This window comes from Ixodes scapularis, unplaced genomic scaffold (assembly GCF_016920785.2).
Source record: "Ixodes scapularis isolate PalLabHiFi unplaced genomic scaffold, ASM1692078v2 PGA_scaffold5__190_contigs__length_132052651, whole genome shotgun sequence".
In the NCBI taxonomy this organism is placed as follows: domain Eukaryota; kingdom Metazoa; phylum Arthropoda; class Arachnida; order Ixodida; family Ixodidae; genus Ixodes; species Ixodes scapularis.
In genome coordinates, this window is record NW_024609880.1 from 30786804 (window position 1) to 30804612 (window position 17809).

A 17809-nucleotide genomic window follows, 5' to 3' on the forward strand; every position below is an offset into this window, starting at 1 on the left:
GTATGTGTTCTAGAATTTTGCAAGGAACGCTAGTGATTGATATGGGTCTGTAGTTGTAGGGTGAGTGCTTGTCGCCAGATTTGTGCACGGGAACCACCCTCCCTATTTTCCAGTCCTGCGGGAGCTCACCGGAATTGAGGGATTGCTGAAAAATTTTAGCTAGGGCGACAGAGGTATAGGCTTTCGTGTTTTGTAGGAACATGGGAGTAATACAGTCAACACCAGAGGAGGAGAAAGGTTTGAGAGAGTCAATAATTTTGGCAACACCATCAGTCTCAATCTGCACAGGATACATGGGTAAATACTCAGGGTTACTAAATGAAGGCAAAACGTCAGAAAAAACACACGAAAAAGCGCTGGAAAACACGTTGTTAAGCGTATCTGAACACTGTTTGTCATCAATTGGTTCACCGTCCAAATTCGTTAGTACAATTCGCGAACTATCAGCCGGGTTCACTACATTCCAAAATTTTCTTGGATTGTTCAGCAACATATTTGGTAATGTGTTGGTTAGAAAATTTTCCTTCGCCGATTTGACTGCAGAATTATATTCATCAGCCGAGGTACGATATAGAGACCATCGATGTTGGTCACTAGACGTTTTTGCACTTCTATACATGCGTTTTTTTCGATTGGAAAGGCGCCTGATAAATTAATTATACCATGGTGCTTGCGGATTATAACAGATTACACGAACTGGAATAAAACGGTTAGCAAGCTCTGTCATCTTCGTTTTTAGAAGCTTCCAATTATATTCAACTGAGCGTGCTTCAAACCCGTTTAGAAACGCTTGTAGAAATAAAAACAGTTCATCATTGATTTGGTTAAAGTCAGCATTAGGATAATTACGTATCACTTTAGTTCTATTAGAAAACTTTTTTACAGGAATAGTCACAGAAAAATTTAGTAGAGAGTGATCACTTATTTTCGGCATGTATGTTACTTCTGAGCATAACTCGGGACAAGTAGTTAATACCAAATCTAACAGGTTCGCACTTGTCGGTGTAACTCTGGTTGGTTCGGAAATAATCTGTGTAAAGTGAAAGTATGAACATAACTCGATAAATTCCTGGCAAACAGACGAGGACGAATTTAGTGAAGGGGGGGACGTTGACCAATTTGATTCCTGGATAATTAAAATCACCCAGCAAGAATACAGGGGATGCTGGGTACCGTGTGATAACGATGTTTATGGCATCATAGAGCTCAGTAACAAAGGTAGAGGAATCATTCGGGGGGCGATAGCAAACCCCGACAACCATTCTACAATGAGCTAGTTTTACAGACACCCATATAATCTCTAAGCATGACGCAGTATGAAGTGCGAATGACTCAAATTCCTTTTTAATCGCTATTAGTACACCACCACCTTGCCTCGTTTCCCTATCTCGTCTGTAGAAATGAAATTGATTGGACAAATCGAATATTTCATTTTCACGAATGTTACTGTTAAGCCATGTCTCTGTTAACACGACAATATCGGCAGAGCAAGAATCAATAGCAGAAGAAATTTCGGTGCGGTTTCTGACAACGCTTCCGATATTAGTAAATAAAATAGAGACTTGTGATAAAGATGCACGATAACCACAGCCCCTCGGTAACCCCTACGTGTCTGACGTATCACGTTGCCTGGATGACGCGGCGTGTTGTCCCGAGGGCACAGTTGTTGGTGTATCGGTAGTAGCTGATTGTGAAATCGGAATTCTTGACTCACAAATTTTATCGGAGACAGGGTCGTACGTGTATAATTTTCCATTGACGGACAGTTTGTTGTATTTCAGCTGGAAGGAGGGACTGTTAGGCATCGTTTTGGCAAATTCGGTCAGCTTCCTCCGTACTTCGCGCGTCGCGGGTGAAAAATCCTCAGTTACACTCACGTCGTGTTCTTTCAGTTTAGCTTTGGCCTGAAGTACCTTTTCTTTAGTTTTAAAACTAGAAAATTTTATTATTATGGGGCGGCACCTTGAGCCGGAAAATTTTCCTAAACGGTTAGCACGTTCGATATCAGCCGAGGCTAGCTGAATACCAAGCCAGTTGGACAACAAGTTTGATACCTTTTCTTCTGTTTGTGGCCACGTTTCCTGAATATCTGGAATTCCGTGGAAAATCAAATTGTCACGCCGTGACCTGTCCTCTAGTTCGTTAATACGAGTCTGCAATAATTGGTTTTGTCTTTGAAGACCTTCTACCGTGTTGGAAGTATTCCGCAAATCAACTTCAACACTATCTAGCACCTCTAGCTTCTCTTCGACAGCTGTTAATCTACCGCCTATATTTGTAAGCGTAGATTCAATGTTTTGTTGACCGTTTCTAATTTCAGTGATGCTTTGTTTTAATTCCTGATTACCTGTTGCTATTTCCGCTGATTGCTTTTGAAGATCGCGCAACATGCGCAAAATTTCTATGTTTTGCTCTGCCTGGGTCAGTGCAACCGCTCCCTCAGTATTATCTTCTGTCATACTAACCATGGGCTGGCTAGTTTTTCCTTTAGTGGACTGTGACGACGTGGTTCGTGTGAAAGGGCCGGGATTGGACTCTACGTCACCCGACATCAATAAAAGAAGACAATTTTTCAAGTACTCCAATATCACACTAAGAAACACCCGTGGGCTCGGGAACAGCAATAGCAAACGTTTGTTTTTGTTTTTTTAGGTTCAAAGGAATGTGGATACCCACCTGAGGTACGCAGAAACAAGGTTTGTAAGCCATTGCGGCCGTCGCGCTGCTCCCGTGCCCACTGGAGAATTCACTGAACTGCCAGCCTTTTACATCTGGCGCTGCGGGCGTCGTCGATGTCGATGGGTTTTCTTTGATGAAGCGAGGCGAATCGTAGATCCAGGTGGCCTGCTTTACGTCATCATGTCGGCGGAAATCGCCGACTGGAACTTGCGGCAGCGAATCCATGGTGATGAAGTCGAAGGCGAAACCATTATACCGGGACGCGCAGTAAGCCAGGAGTGGTAGTAGGACCTGAGGTACGAAGAAACAAGGTTTGTAAGCCATTGCGGCCGTCGCGCTGCTCCCGTGCCCACTCAGTTAAAGAAAAGCTAGATTGACATACAAAACGTCGTGTTTGTACCAATCAACATCTATTTGTTTAGCTCGGTGGCATATATGTTACCTGAAAGGTTATCCGTCTGGTAGGTCGCCTAAAAGAGCCGTGATTGGTGCAACTTTGCGTCACAGTATTAAAAGTTAAATTCTAGCTGCGCTCATGAACTTAGGAATTAATTACAGTGCATAAAATCTTGGAATGGGCACGTCCTCGCCATGTATATATCGTGAAATCGTGTTTATGAAATACATTTCACAATATATATGATGACGACGCAACTGACCTAAAAGCAACATTATTTACAGAAATGTTCCAAAAGTTTCTGAACCGGCTCCTTTCTACCTTTCATTCGTACTTTTTTGCTTGAAAACAAACTCAGTGGCGCCATCTTTTGAGTAGCCCCGGCACACTTGCGGTTCACGTATATTTCCTAATTTTCTACTCATCATTCTTTCATCATATCAGTGAATTAAGTCTGATAGCGCTATAAGGACCATTTCCAGAAGATAGCGTGTATATTTGATTTCACAAATACTGCGAAACGCGCCGTCTGTCTTAAACCGGAAGTGGCTGGGGGTTATTTGCACACTGGCGCCACCCCGTATCAACTCACGCGAGAAAGAGCTAATAGAAACTCTGAGCGGCAGTCACAAGGCTTGTTTTCCTGTCCAACATTGGTTACACTCAGCACTATGATACAGGCGAATAATCATGCAGAAAAGTGTGATCAAAATTGTACACTAATCTATATTCTATAAACACCTTCGTACTATGACTAAATCTGACCTAAAGTAGCGCGTACCTAAGTGAACATTTTCAGCATAGCTTGGCGTCTTGTTGACAAGGTACCCGTCAGTTCAATTTAGCATCACCCTCACTAACTTGTGATTTTTTGTTAAATAAAACAGAGTAGTATTTTATACTGTACTCGACATTGCAGCTACTTAACTGGTCACTTTCTGACGGTCTGTGTGCGCAATCGTCCTAGTTCGCAACGCGCCCTCGTGTCCGTTGTTTTTGTCCATCCCACAAACATATAAAATTGAAGTTCATCACATAAAAGAGGCAATAACAGACATCTATAAGTTTGAGAAGTTACATATGTGGAAGGTACTCATAATTATTTAAATCAGCTTCAGTAAAAAGAATGTTTAAGACTCCCCAAATCACTTATAAAAACGCCGGTCACTTTGCGGCGTTTTTAACGAGAGTAAAAACGCCGGAAAAGATTTGCAGAGCATATTTCAGATAATATGGGGGTGCATTTACTTATAATGTAAATCTTTAAGATGATCGGCCCTTTATTTGAGTTGACAAATGTTCAGGCAGTAATTAAATATATTTCTATTATCAATAAATCTGATTGAATGAAGCCTCACATAACTGCTCGAAACCGACACAGGAGGACGATACTCGAACATACGCCAGCTTCTGTGTCTGCGGAGACGTGTTTTTTTGTTCACTGTTTGGCAGTGTGAAACACCGGGTTGCGGGGTGTGCCAAAAAGGACTGTGTGCTCACATATTAGATCTGAAGGCAAATACACGAAATGTGCAGAGAGAGAGACAAGAAATGGTATTCTTCTAAATAATCTCATACACAACGCCTTACTGCAAAAATATATACAGAAAGGTTCGGACAATGATATTCATGATTACACATACAGCGCGAAGGACAGACAATATATTTCCAATATAAATCACATTTGGACATCGGTTTGCATGATTTCGAAAATACCGTCTCAAAAGTAGAATGTTATATTAGGTTCTCTGTGCATTTGTTTCGGGCCCTCACCTTACAACTCTGTGCTTTATCGCTCATACGCAATCTAATATTTTATTAGTCTGCCGCATATCATCGCGAGACTGCTATATATATATTGCACAACTTTACATTTTAGAAATCACTTTTTTCCAGTGTTGAGAACATCGCGTTTCACCGGAGAACTGATCTGTTTAACATGGTTTGCACGTCATATCATCACACAATATGCTCGTGGTCATTGTGATTTATTCTTGCCGATAAAATCAAATCCGGTGGTGCAAAATGCATGCCACAGAAGGTTCCCCCTCAGCGAGAGCCATGTATTCCAGAGACACAAACTATTCTTACTTGGTGCAGTGTTGTGAGGAACGGCGCGCACGTCTAGCTGGCTCCACGAAATCGCACTTTCTGGCAGGAGTGTTTTTGCAAAAAGAGTAGGTTCCTGGACCACGGTTTGTGGTCCGTGCCGAAGATGCGGACCATAGAGAACCTTTACAACACGTATGTTTTACACGCCCCCCCCCCCTTTTTTTTTTTTTTTTCTTTTCTTTTTTCGATGCTCTTCCAGGTAATACTTTTTTTATTCCCAAGAGACTCTCACCTGCATTTGGGGGGGTTTCTTTGACAATTATATTTGTGTCATTTGTGTAATCCTCCATTTCTCTTATTTTGCACCCCAAAACCGTGAAGTTTGTGGAGACTGAAGAAAAGACAGCCGCTTCACTGGTGTCTACGCCCGTTCTACCCCGCGCTCGTCCTGAGCGCGAGCTAGTTCGGTCTGCCTCACGAGGCATCTTTATTCTTCTTCTTTTCGATCCCCACATCATCCCCCTCTTGGCAGGGGGGGGGGGGGGGGGGGGGGGGGGGGCAGGGAGTTTCCTAATCAGTTGGTTACATTTCGTCGTCGCTGAGTCTGATGTTCGCCAGTTCTGGTGGTAAGGGTAGTGTTCGGCGCAGGCGTTCGGGGCAGGCACGGCCAACAATAAGGAGGGCGGCCTCGATGTCGGCAGGTGTAAGGGCCCGTGATTCAGCTCGCACCAGCGCCCGCTGGCGGTCTTCTCGGTCGTGGTGAAGTGCTCCTTGATGATGTTGTTCGCATGAAATGAGTGGGACGCGGCAAAGTTCACAGATGTCGGCATATTCTTCCTCGTCGTAGGCGGCGGGTAGATCTGCAGCACAGCGCTCCGTCAGTGTCCGTCGCCGGAAGGGATGGGGAACGTCTTCTGGTGCAGTCCCTTGTGGCACTTGAGGTTGGTGTTCCCAGGCCATCCGGGACGCGAATGTGACCATTCGACCGGCCTCCATCACGCACCAGGTGGCAGCCTCGGCAGTGCGTGGCGGTTGCTGACGGCGGTTATGTCGCCTGGCGCGGCGCGAGTGGCCCCGTGGGCCCCGTGGGTGTTGCTGCGTCGAGGTGGCATGCCTGGATAGAAAATAACCATGAGCAACAATCTTTCGTGTGGCAAAAATTGACGGGGGACTGTGTTTCTTAGGACATCCCTAAAGGGTGACATGTCTAGAAACAAACGGCTTCAGATCACAAATGTTAACGGGTCCAGTTAACGACCCGTCTTCGACATGTCGTAACCTATACACCAAATGTGATACCCGTGAAACAACTTCCAAGGGACCTTCCCAACGAGGAGCTAGTGATGCCGAGAATCCCTTTGCTGCATTACTAAGCGGGTGCACGCGCCGGAGAACGCAGTCGCCTATTGAAAATTCTAGGGATCTCCTGCCTTGGTCATATTGGTTCCTCTGATCGAGCTGCGCTAACTCAATATTTTGTCGAGCCACTCGCACAGCGTCGGTGATTTTATCACGAAGTTGTTCAGCGAATCTCGCGTACGAGGTGTTTGGTCTTCGATTATCGTCGGAAAAGCTGTTCTCGAGGGGAAATCGCAGCTCGCGTCCGAAGTTTATTTGGGAAGGTGTGAACCCTGTCGTACGGTTCTCCGTAGTTCGAGTGGCGAAAGCCATTTCCGGGATGTAATTGTCCCAGTCTTTATGTCTCTCGGTGTATACCACTAGCATTGCTTTGAGGTTCCGGTTGACCCTCTCAGCTATGTTGGCTTGAGGGTGGTAAGGAGTGGTGCACTTGTGCTGGATGCCCAGTGTTGCGCAACAGTCCTCAAAAACCTTACTTGTGAAGTAGGATGCGTTGTCGGAAATTAATTGGGAACAGAACCCGAAGCGGGTGAAGGTGTCCCTCAATTTGTCCCAAATGGTCCTGGAACTCAGTTGGCGGAGAGGGTGAAGCTCCACCCACTTTGAGAAGTGGTCGGTGACTACCAGGAGATACCTGTTTCCTTTGGGGCTGCGTGGAAAGGGGCCCATTATGTCACATGAAACAATCTCCCATGGATAACGACTTTCCACTGACTGCATCAAACCAGGGGGTTTACCTCCCCTGGGTTTGGCTTGTTGGCAACGTAGGCAACTGCGTGTGTAGCGGAGAACATCCTGGCGCATCCTCGGCCAAGTGGCAACGCGACACAGTTTCTGGTAGGTTTTCTGACCGTCACTGTGGCCCGCTAGCGCACTGTCATGAAAATACCGGAGGAAAGTTTGCCTTAATGTACGGGGTACGACCACACGAAAAGGGGACGTTGTGGGGTCGGCTTCGTCTGCCTGCGGTATGTAGCGAAGGAGGAGTCCATCCTCGCTGTGTACATATGCGTCTACCGACCCATACGTCCTGTTTCCATCGGTTTGATGGGGCTGAGTCAAGCACCGAGATACCTTTTGGCACATGTCGTCTTTTTGCTGGGCTTCTCGTAGCTCGTCCCGGCTCACAGAAAGACCCCAGGAGACTTCAGCGTCAGCAACAGCGACGAGTTCCGCTGTGTCATCCGCTTTTCGGGGGGGTAGGGGTGCTCGTGACAGGGCATCTGCTGCGACATTGAACCTTCCCGGTTTGTATTCAATGGAAAAATCATATTTCTGTAAAGCCAGAGCCCAGCGGGCAAGGCGTCCAGCGGGGTGTTTAAGGTTTTTCAGCCATGTTAATGCTTGATGGTCAGTCTGGATGGTGAAGGTCGCTCCATCTAGGTACATGTCAAACTTTCGCAAAGCGAATATTATAGCTAGACATTCTTTTTCGGTTACCGTATAGTTACATTCGGCCGCGGTGAGAGTATGACTCGCGAATGCAACGGGCCGCAACGCTGCGTTATGTTCTTGGAGTAATACTGCACCTATACCGTAATCACTGGCATCCGTTTGGAGGACGAATGGAGCATTGAGATTAGGAAGTCTCAGAGACGCAGTATCCGCAATAGCATTTGCTAACGCTTTAAACGCTTGTTCCTGAGCGGAAGTCCAGGTCCATGGAACTTCCCGGCGTAATAGCTGGTGAAGGGGCCGGGCCAAATCAGCGCAGTTGGCAATAAACTCGCGGTAGAATCCCACCATGCCAAGGTACCGTTGTAAACTTTTTTTGTCTCGTGGCCGGGGAAATTCTATAATTGCTCTGAGCTTCTCTGCTTGCGGCTGGAGCGATCCTTGGTCGACCACGAAGCCAAGAAGCTCCACTTTGGGTGATGCAAGTTGCACTTTTGAAGGGTTAATCGTGAGACCAGCTTCACTCATGCGCTTCAGGACGACCTGTAAATGGTGAAGGTGGTCCTCGATAGTACTAGAAAACACTACTACGTCGTCAATGTAGGCCATTGCATAGTTAAACTTTGCATCACCCAAGACTGTATCCATGAGCCTCTGGAAGCTCGCAGGGGAGTTAGATAGGCCGAAGGGGAGTCGGACAAATTCGAACAGACCCCTGGGGCAAACAAATGCTGTTTTAGGGACGTCATCTGTTGCTACGGGAATTTGCAAAAATCCCCTACTACAGACGAGGGTTGTGAATATCCGTGCAGACCCCAGTGCATATAAAACAGACGAGACTGATGGAAAGGGGTATGCATCTCGCTTCGTGACCGCGTTCAGAGGACGGTAATCTACGCAGAGGCGTGCGGTGCCATCCTTCTTGGGTGCTAACACAACCGGAAAAGCCCATGGACTTTTCGAGGGACGGACGGCTCCGGTCCGAATCATCTCATTCAGTGCTCCGTCCAGGAGTGTACGTTTGTGAACACTTAGGGGCCGCGCGTTAATTCGGATAGGCGGAGTGTCTCCAGTATCAATTCGGTGTTCGAGGATGTTAGTCCTCCCAGGTGTTTCTGTAAACATATGTGAGAAATTCTCCAAAAGCTTCGCTATACGTGAACGGTCCGAGTCGGTGCCAGAAAATGACTTCATTGCCACGTGCAGATACCCCGAGGAGGGGAATCTCTCACATATTGTACCCTCTAGAGGACGAGCTGCCGTAGGCATTGGTCTGACTGCAAACTTGAAAGTAGCGGACTGCGAGCCATATCGATATTCTTCTGCTGACAAATCTAGGACTATTTTTTCCCTGGAGATGAAATCTCGACCGAGAAGAATAGGGCAGGCGAGACCCGGCAGATATGTGAAATGTTGTCGACATTGTCGCCCATCAAAGCTCAGCTTCAGTCGAGCTCCTTCAGTGACGGAGATAAGTTGGTCAGATGCCGTACGGAGCTCTCTCTGAGAACGCCGCATTGAGATGTTCCGGTCTTTGCACAATTTTCTAACGAAGTCTCCAAAAAGTGAAATTGCAGCTCCGGTATCCAAGAGAGCTGCGATCTGTTGACCGGCAATGTTAACCACAATGTAGGGTTCTGTTATACCTCTACTTTCGTGACGCATAGCGTCAAGGGATGGTATAAAGTACGTGACTGGACGGAACCTATAAATTCGAAGTAGCTTGTCATAGACTTTCAGCCGACTCACCCATGATACCATGGTCGCTAGGATTCCCATGATCAATGAAATGCTGAGGATTGTCACGTCTCGTAGACCCGCCCAGGTCACCGTTCGGTAGTGGGCACGGGGTTCCGGTTGGACCGCACGGGCCATACACTTGTCTACGGGTTTTCCAGAAGGCCGCGCTGGTGTGGTCGCATCAGCCATTTTTCTGGCATGTGGGTGGACGACGGGCGGCCACGCCGCTGCCACTTCCTGCGAGCAGCCGTTGTCGTCACGTCTGTTCTCCGGAGTTGTCTCGTCGGGGACCAGGACGCCACCGAGAACCGCTCCGTGGGAAGCCTCGGGGAAAGCACCGGCGCTGGTACTACCGGAGGCATCTCCGCGAGCGCCGCCGAGAGCGTCACCGCATAATCCGTGAGCGGGAGCGTCATCGGGCGCTCGAGCGGGCGCCACGCCGGGACTTGGGGCATCTCCGCGAGCGCCTGCGAGAGCGTCGCCGCGTAATCCGGGAGCGGGAGCGTCATCGGGCGCTCGAGCGGGCGCCACACCAGGTGCTGCAACATCGGGCTCATCACAGGAGGCCCCCGGCGGGGCTGCTCGTGAGGCTGGGCCGAGACTGCTGAAGAACCGAGACGGTGGGGTGACCGAGGGCCTGTAACAAGGAGAAGCCACCGACAGACAGGGCCCTGCTATCGGCGGCCTACCTCGTTTCCCGAATTGTCGTTTGAAACCCGCCGGGTGCAGTCCCGGCGAAAGTGGCCGAGACTTCCGCACCGGAAGCAGCGGAGAGTAGCTGAGGTGGCCCTTGGGTATCGCTCTCTGGATGGGGCTTGGTATTGGCGGCCATGCTCGCGGACTTGAGCACCATCGCCCAGTCCGTGGGTGTAAGGGTCCAGCGCTCGGGGTACCCTTCCGGGGAGAACTGGCCGTGACCCATGCTCGTCCATGGATTGCCTGGTCGTGCCTGTCCAAGCGCAGGACGGTTCCAGGCAAGCCTCCGGCGGTGGAGGAGGCCGATATCTTAGTTCGGCCAGGATGTCCGCCTGGATCTGGTGGGCTGCTTGGGCCAACTCGTCCAAACTCCGGAACACCCGCCCACGCAGGTAGGGATGAAACTGCGGGTGGCTTTGCCGGATAGCCCGCGACACTTTGTCTGAGTCGGACGCACTAGGGTCAGCCCTGTCATAGAGAGTTTGGAGCGCCCGAACAAACTCGACTAGGGACTCGTCGCGGTGCTGAGTGCGCGCCCTAAGCTCATCGAGCATTCGCGCGCCGTAATCGGGAGGCAGAAATTCATTTTTGAACTGCTCCGAAAAGTCTTGTAGCGTCGAGAAGGGTGATTGTCTCCGACGCCATGTCGCGGCGCTTCCCGTGAGGGCGATCGGCAGTACGCGTGATAGAAGTTCAACCTCAGACATTTCAGACACCGCCTGGTATTCACGCAATTCGTCAAGAAAATCAGCAACCGATTTTCTATCTGCGTAGCCTGAATATTTCGGAATCTCGGCATGTAAACGCAATGTCCCCGTCCGAGGTGTTGGAACTAAGGGTGGTAGCGGACGGCGTTGTTCCTGCAGGAGCCGCGACATCTCCGCCAGGAACAATGCCATTTGTTCTGGCAATGGGCCCAACGCGGTGAGAGGTGCAAGCGGCACCGGTGGGGAAAGGCTCTCAGCGGGCAATGGAACCTCCAAGTCTGCTGTGGGTATATCAGAGCCCGGTCGCAAGTCCTCCGCTCCATCACCAGTCGCGGTAGCACGAGCTGTGTTCGCTGCATTGGGGCGGCTACGGGATCGCGTAAGCGGGGGCGAAGTTGACATTTTAACGGTCACTATAACAAGCTCGGCGGTGAAGTAATCCAATGTCTGTATAGGCGCAGCGACTGCGAAGGCCTGCTAAACGTACCTGACTGTACGGGAATCTGGGTTCCGGCCCCACGCTGTGGCGCCAATGTGGAGACTGAAGAAAAGACAGCCGCTTCACTGGTGTCTACGCCCGTTCTACCCCGCGCTCGTCCTGAGCGCGAGCTAGTTCGGTCTGCCTCACGAGGCATCTTTATTCTTCTTCTTTTCGATCCCCACAAGTTTAAACAAAAGGTGGTCAAAGCTTGGGGGAAGATTGAGAACGACACTCCTGTGACACTTAGTGAGACATGTGAGACTCCTGCCAAAGTTCGGCTGTCCCTCTGAGGCCACTAGGATTTTTCTTTTCAGGTATTCCTCCCGTCAGCACTTGTAGCTCTACTTATCATCCATCGGATTAATAAGGCACGTTTAGTCATTTCAGTGCTTCCATTCTCGGGGACAACTTTCAGAGAGTTCAGCAACAACGAAAACATGTTTGGGTGCCTCAATGATGTGTACATGTAAAATGGGTCGAGGAACATTTTTTTTTTTTTACTTTCAGTGAAGACCGCTAAAAGCTAATCCCTGACGTTAGTAACTTGCAAAAACACCAATTAGTTTTCCTTGCGCTCAATGGCGGATGCCGGCAAAATAAAGGAACGAAACAGGTGTCCCTCCTCAACTCTCTATTATAGAACAAGCGGCCACGTGATCTCACGCTAATTATACCAGGTGTTTCAAGTAGCGGCCAGGCTCTTTAGATCGACCTCAAAATTCGGCTTCTTAACATATCGCGCTACGATTTTGTACAGCGCGTTACTCACAATAAATGATTTCCTTTTTTTTTTTTTGTAAAATTTACAAGGATTGAACTTACCCAAAGAAAAAGTAAAAAAAAGAAAAAAAGGCTTAACTCCTATGGAAACGCAGCGAAGTCACCGGTCTTCCAACAATAGGGCGCCCTATTGTTTTAACTGACGTGGAATTATTGTATGAACTGACGTGGAATCACCCGTCTACAGCTGGAAGAAAAGTCGACTGTTGAGACAAACTAAGTTTGCTGTATAAACATGCACACAGCCCAATTTTTTTAACGCGTTTGGAATGTTAGGCATTGTTAAAGTTTAGCTATTATCATCGCCGCAGTGGTTGGACATGAGCCACTACCCGAGTGTCCTCCGAGGCATTGATTGTTACGAGACCAAGTCGAGTGCTCACGCAGTTCTCGAGTCCAATCCTTGAGCCGCACTCGACTGTCGTCAGATGGGTGGTTTCGATTTTACAATTACGTTATCAAGCTTTGCGAGGGCAAGACTGAAAGAAATAGTCCCCTTTTACCCTCGCGATTTTACCGCGACAAAGAAGTATTACCGGGGGAAGAGCCCAACCTCTTATCGTCTCATGCCCCCTCAGAGGGGTCATGAAGCGATATCGGGTTGTAATGTTCTTGACTTCGCAGGGGCGTACTGGTCCTAGTCTGGACTAAGTATACTCGCACAAGCCGCCACTGATTCTGAAGCTTCCTTGTCGCGGTAAAATTTCGAAGATAAAAGTGGTCTATTTGTTTCAGTCTTACATTCGCGAAATGTGATGACGTAATTGTGGATTCGAAACCACCCACCTGACGACAGTCGAGCGCGGCTCATGGGTTGGAGACAAGAGCTGCCTGAGCGCTCGACTTCGGCTCGTAACAATCAACGCCTCGGCGAACACTCGGGTAGTGGATCGTGTCCAACCACTGCAGTAATGAGAGTAGCCGAACTTAAAAAGACCCATACGCACATCTGCGTTTGAGCACTGCGGGTTCCGTATCGGCAAGCTGAGGAGTAGCGCCATGCTTGTACACACAGTTGCGTTGGCACGCAGTGATAGGGCCAGGGGACAGCGTCGAAGCGGTCGATCTTGGGACAATCCCGCTGGCTTCCCCGACATTAGGGAGTTTTCGTAGACCGCGTTTCCCCCTATGCTAAAGCCCTCCGCATCGAAGAAGCCACTACTGCGACTGCGCGCCGATGACCTTGACTGTATACAGTTCATGGTATCGTAGCGGATTGCGAAGAGCGTTGCGGGACGGCGAAAACGATCTACGAAAACTCCCTATTGTGTCCGGCCTGAACCATCGCAGTCTTTGAAAAACTTGCTGGCGCATTCCCCACCGCTCCCCCAAAATGAAGAAACGGGTTCCGCGAGCGGAGAACCGCGTACGCATCATCAAATGGCGCGAGCGAACACGTGACCCTTTTCTTCTTTCTCGGCTTCTGATTGGTTGAACGCACCACAACGCTTTGGAAAGTTGAGCGAATCTCCAGTCTCTCTACCATCTCTACTGCCTTGCGTACCGAGCGTTGCGGGACGACGCGCGTTGTACCGTAAGCGACAGCTTCTGGTCGCAAGGTTGTTGAATAACCTTTATTTCAGGCCGTAACGCACTCAAACGCGGTTAAACGCAAATGTGCGATTAAAAGCCCCTAAAAAAAAAAAAAACACAGTTTACTAAAAAAAATGTTTTTCTCGCAAAAAAAAAAAAAAAAAAAAAAAAAATTGCGGGAAAAAAATGTTAGGGCAATATTGACGGCGAGAAATTTATTTGACATTCTGCGCGCAAAGTCTATGACGTCACAGAATGGTCATTCGCTCAGCGAGACGGTCATTCGGCCTTTCCACCACCACGTGAAGGCGAAGCCACGGTGGCGAAGCCTATCCACCTCTCCTCCACGCGCCTGAAATGCCGAGAGAGAACACAAGTGGAAAGGAGGTGACTACCAACTAAATCGCGTCTCGCTCCGTCAATATTGCTCTATTTTCTTTTTTTTCTTTTTTTCGCGTAAATGTATTTATTTATTTATTTTTTTTTTTTTTTTTTTTTGACACGCGTGTTCCAAATAAATTGTTTAACAAAAAACTTTTTTCTTTTCTTTTCAGGGACCCTTTAATCTAACAATGTCTGGAGCTCAGCACGGGTTTTCTGCTTTGCCAACCCCAGCGCGTGGCAATGATTACTGTTGGCGGCATAGGATAGGCACCAGGCCACGTGGCCGCTTGTTCTGGCTCCGAGGTCAGGAGATAAACTATGTTCATATTTCTTGTTTGTTTGTTTGTTCTTCTTTTTCTGTGACTGTTATTGTTTGGAAAGAAAAACTAAGGCAAGTTTATTTAGTTACTGACGTTAAGGGGTGATTCTAAGGAGCATTTAGCGAACGTAGAAAGATCGTTTCATGTTAACCGCGGCTGCCGAGATGTCTTCGAAAGTCGCTCCCCGAACTCAGCCTGGCATTGCCCCCGAGCCAAAGACGTCGCGTCGTCGTATCGGTCGTCGGCGCTGCCGTGACCGCGGCGGCGATAACCGGTCCGTGTCGAAGCCACCGGCTAAACTCGGCCTCCGTCTCTCCGACAAAGGCACGCGCGTGCCCTTCACCTCGCCATGGTTTCCGGAGATTTCACCGCCGCAGAGCGGGCGCCCTCGGGAAACCGTCGAGGCGGGCACCACGACCACTGCCGCAATGCAGCAGTCACGACCGGGCACATCTCGCCGCGAGGTAAAGTTTAGCAAATAGAACGCCACTCAATTTCGCTTCCGCCCCTAAAAGAAGGCAATGAACTGCAAAGTTGTACTACAACTTTGTGCCTTGCTTTAGTGAGTTGTGTTAATTTCCCCGCTTCTTCAAGCCGTCCAGCGCGGCTTTTTTTGTCGGTCCCCACCACCACTTGTAATGGGAATAAACGATTATTATTGCTATTACCATCTACCTCACGTCGTTTCCCCATTTTGTGTGATTCTTTTGAGCGTTTTGACAACCTTGAAGACGGCCAAAATAGTCGTGAAACCGAATACGAGAGGAAGCTGCGATCTGCACGCGAAGCACGAGTCAGCGATGTCGCTTTGAACGAAATGTGACAATAACCCTTGTGAATGGACGTTCCTTCATTCTGCTTAAGGCCTTTTTGCGTTGAGCAATGAAAGCTTGAACGTGCTAATCACTTATCCTGCGTTTGTGCTTGTGGAATGGACGTAGTTTCCGTATGGTGTATCACTCGCGCTCCTATAGCCAAGGTTCATAGAAACCAGGGAAGAAAATGCTATTTTTAATCAAATTAATCAGATTTGTTTAAATTAAATCGTATTTCTGCCGTTTAAATCAGACTGGTATGGTTTGAATCACTTAAACGAAGAGTTGCTTCGTCACTAATGTGTTTTTAAAAATGGCTGCCTGATATAAATAGTTTTGCTTGATCACTCTTTTCTTTAGATACAAGGTAAATAAATGCCCATGGAAAGCATAAAATGATAAACGATTGCACTTGATGTCTATTCTCCACCATGAGAACAAATAGAAAAACAAGATCAAAACCACGGTCAAAGCCTTTTCCATAACTATCGCTAAGGAAGCTGCAGACCCCTAGCGGGGCCTGCAGTATTATCGTAAAATAAATATTGCTCTTTTCTTTGTCCTTGTCTTTGACAAGGACAAAGAAAATACTAAACAGACGACGGCGCCATCAACTGAGTTTATTTGCACCGCTTCATGTACATAGGAATTCAGCCTAACCTTCAGTTGATAGCCGGCGCTGTCGTCTGTCTCGTCTTCATTTCGTCCTTGTCGCGCTGTTTTAAACCAAGATGTTCATCAACCAACTAGACTATACTTTGTAGCTTGCAAGCTACCGAACTGACGATACAGGACGAAAATGACGATACAGGGGTGGAACTTATAAAATGTAATTGGGAACAGCCACGGGAGCAGCTGAAACAGCTGTTTTGAAGCAGGTTGGGAGCAGCTAAAACTACATTCTGGAGCAGGCTAGGAGAAGCACAGATCAGCTTTCATTGCACTTCAGCTTGTGTCTTAGACAAGCACAGGAGAAATTTCAATTGTGCTTAGCAGCACAGATGAACATACGTGGTTAGGAACCTAGGTAGATGGGATAACAGTTGAAAAGGTGCGAAAACTTGAACATTTGTGAGCCTTGATGAGAACCAAAAAGCAAGTACAGTACCATATGTTTCTGCAGATAGTGTCCTCGATAATTTCTGAGTGGCTTTCAGCTGCTCACAATGCAAACCAGCATTGCTTATCGCAGAACCCACACGTGCTCGACAGAGTAATTATATGTGCGAACCACGTGACTTGCGTAAGAAACGGACGAGCAGCTGCGCGGAGGACCAGGGCAACAAATTTTGAGTCTATACTGTTGTGCAACTCAATATTGAAGCAGCAGGCTTCGATATGAATACCATAACTCCGTTGATTAACGGAGTTATCGTATTCAAAGCGATAAACAGGAGGAAGGTTAAAGTACGCAGAGCAGATCTACTAGTCGCGTGAGAGCTGATGGCCGCAAGGTTTCGAATCGGACCGCGTTTCAGTTCTCACAATTTATATTGCGGAATGGGGTTCCAACTTCTAACGATGAAGTACCAAAAAGAATCGTTTGCTCATTTGTTTACAACTGGCTGACGTCCGGATCCTGGGCAGAGCCTTAGGCAATCTGATCGCTTAACGACTCGACCTCACCTCGGCCGACATTCTTAACCGCTTATGGTTGATGAATAACAATCCAGTCGCAGGTGGTGTAGAGCTTGGAATCACACCCCCGAGTTTTTTCGCGCGCTTCCAACTCGGGGTACACAGGGAGAATAAACAGAACAAAGGATTGCAAGGTCGACCAGGCTAAACGCGCTCATTTTTGCCGAGTCGATAGAAACCGAAACCAAGATAAAATACAACTTTTTGGCGCACGTTTAGCGATTTGGCGCACAATGGCGCCGTTTCCATAACATGGCGCAGAGAAATGTGTTCGGCGCAAATGACACTGCCGTTTCACCCCTGTAATATGAAGATTGGTCGGCTGTTCAAGATGGGCTCCTCAAGATCTAAACACTTCTGCCTAGCTTCGTACTCGCCATTCTCGATAAATATTAATTTCTTTAAAAGGACAACTAAAAAAAAAAAAAAAAAAAAAAAAAAAGTAATAACAATATAAATATATAGTTCTTAGTGCAACCAGAGAATTCCGATTTCAGCCCGTTTGAACCTTGGCCTTCAATGCGGTCGGCTCACACGGACTTAAAACCACTCGTTACAATCTGCAAGTTTTAATCTAAAATTTATCCGATAGCCGAGAAACGAGACTGCATTGCTAATATTGAATGGAAAACAGATCGCAGACGCTCTACCCATGAAATATTTCGATCCACACGCACAACTACACCGCGGAGCCACCGTACAAAGAAACCTTTTGGTGACGAAAACCCCCTAACGTTGCAGATCTCGCAGATCATATAGACGGAGGAGCCCCGGTGCCAAATGAAGTGATGCTGCAGAGACTTGCCGTTTTGGACACAGGACAACTGAAATCG

General features: G+C 47.9%; 1 protein-coding gene across 1 annotated transcript; it reads right to left on the reverse strand.

Moving 5' to 3' along the window:
* Positions 1-10080: 10080 nt before the first annotated feature.
* Positions 10081-11217, reverse strand: LOC115332702. The gene is made up of 2 exons (XM_042294180.1): positions 10312-11217; positions 10081-10226 (listed from the first exon to the last, which is right to left on the reverse strand). The coding sequence occupies exons 1-2, from the start codon at positions 11215-11217 to the stop codon at positions 10179-10181; spliced, it is 954 nt and encodes a 317-aa protein (XP_042150114.1). The 3' UTR covers positions 10081-10178.
* Between the last annotated feature and the right edge of the window lie 6592 nt (positions 11218-17809).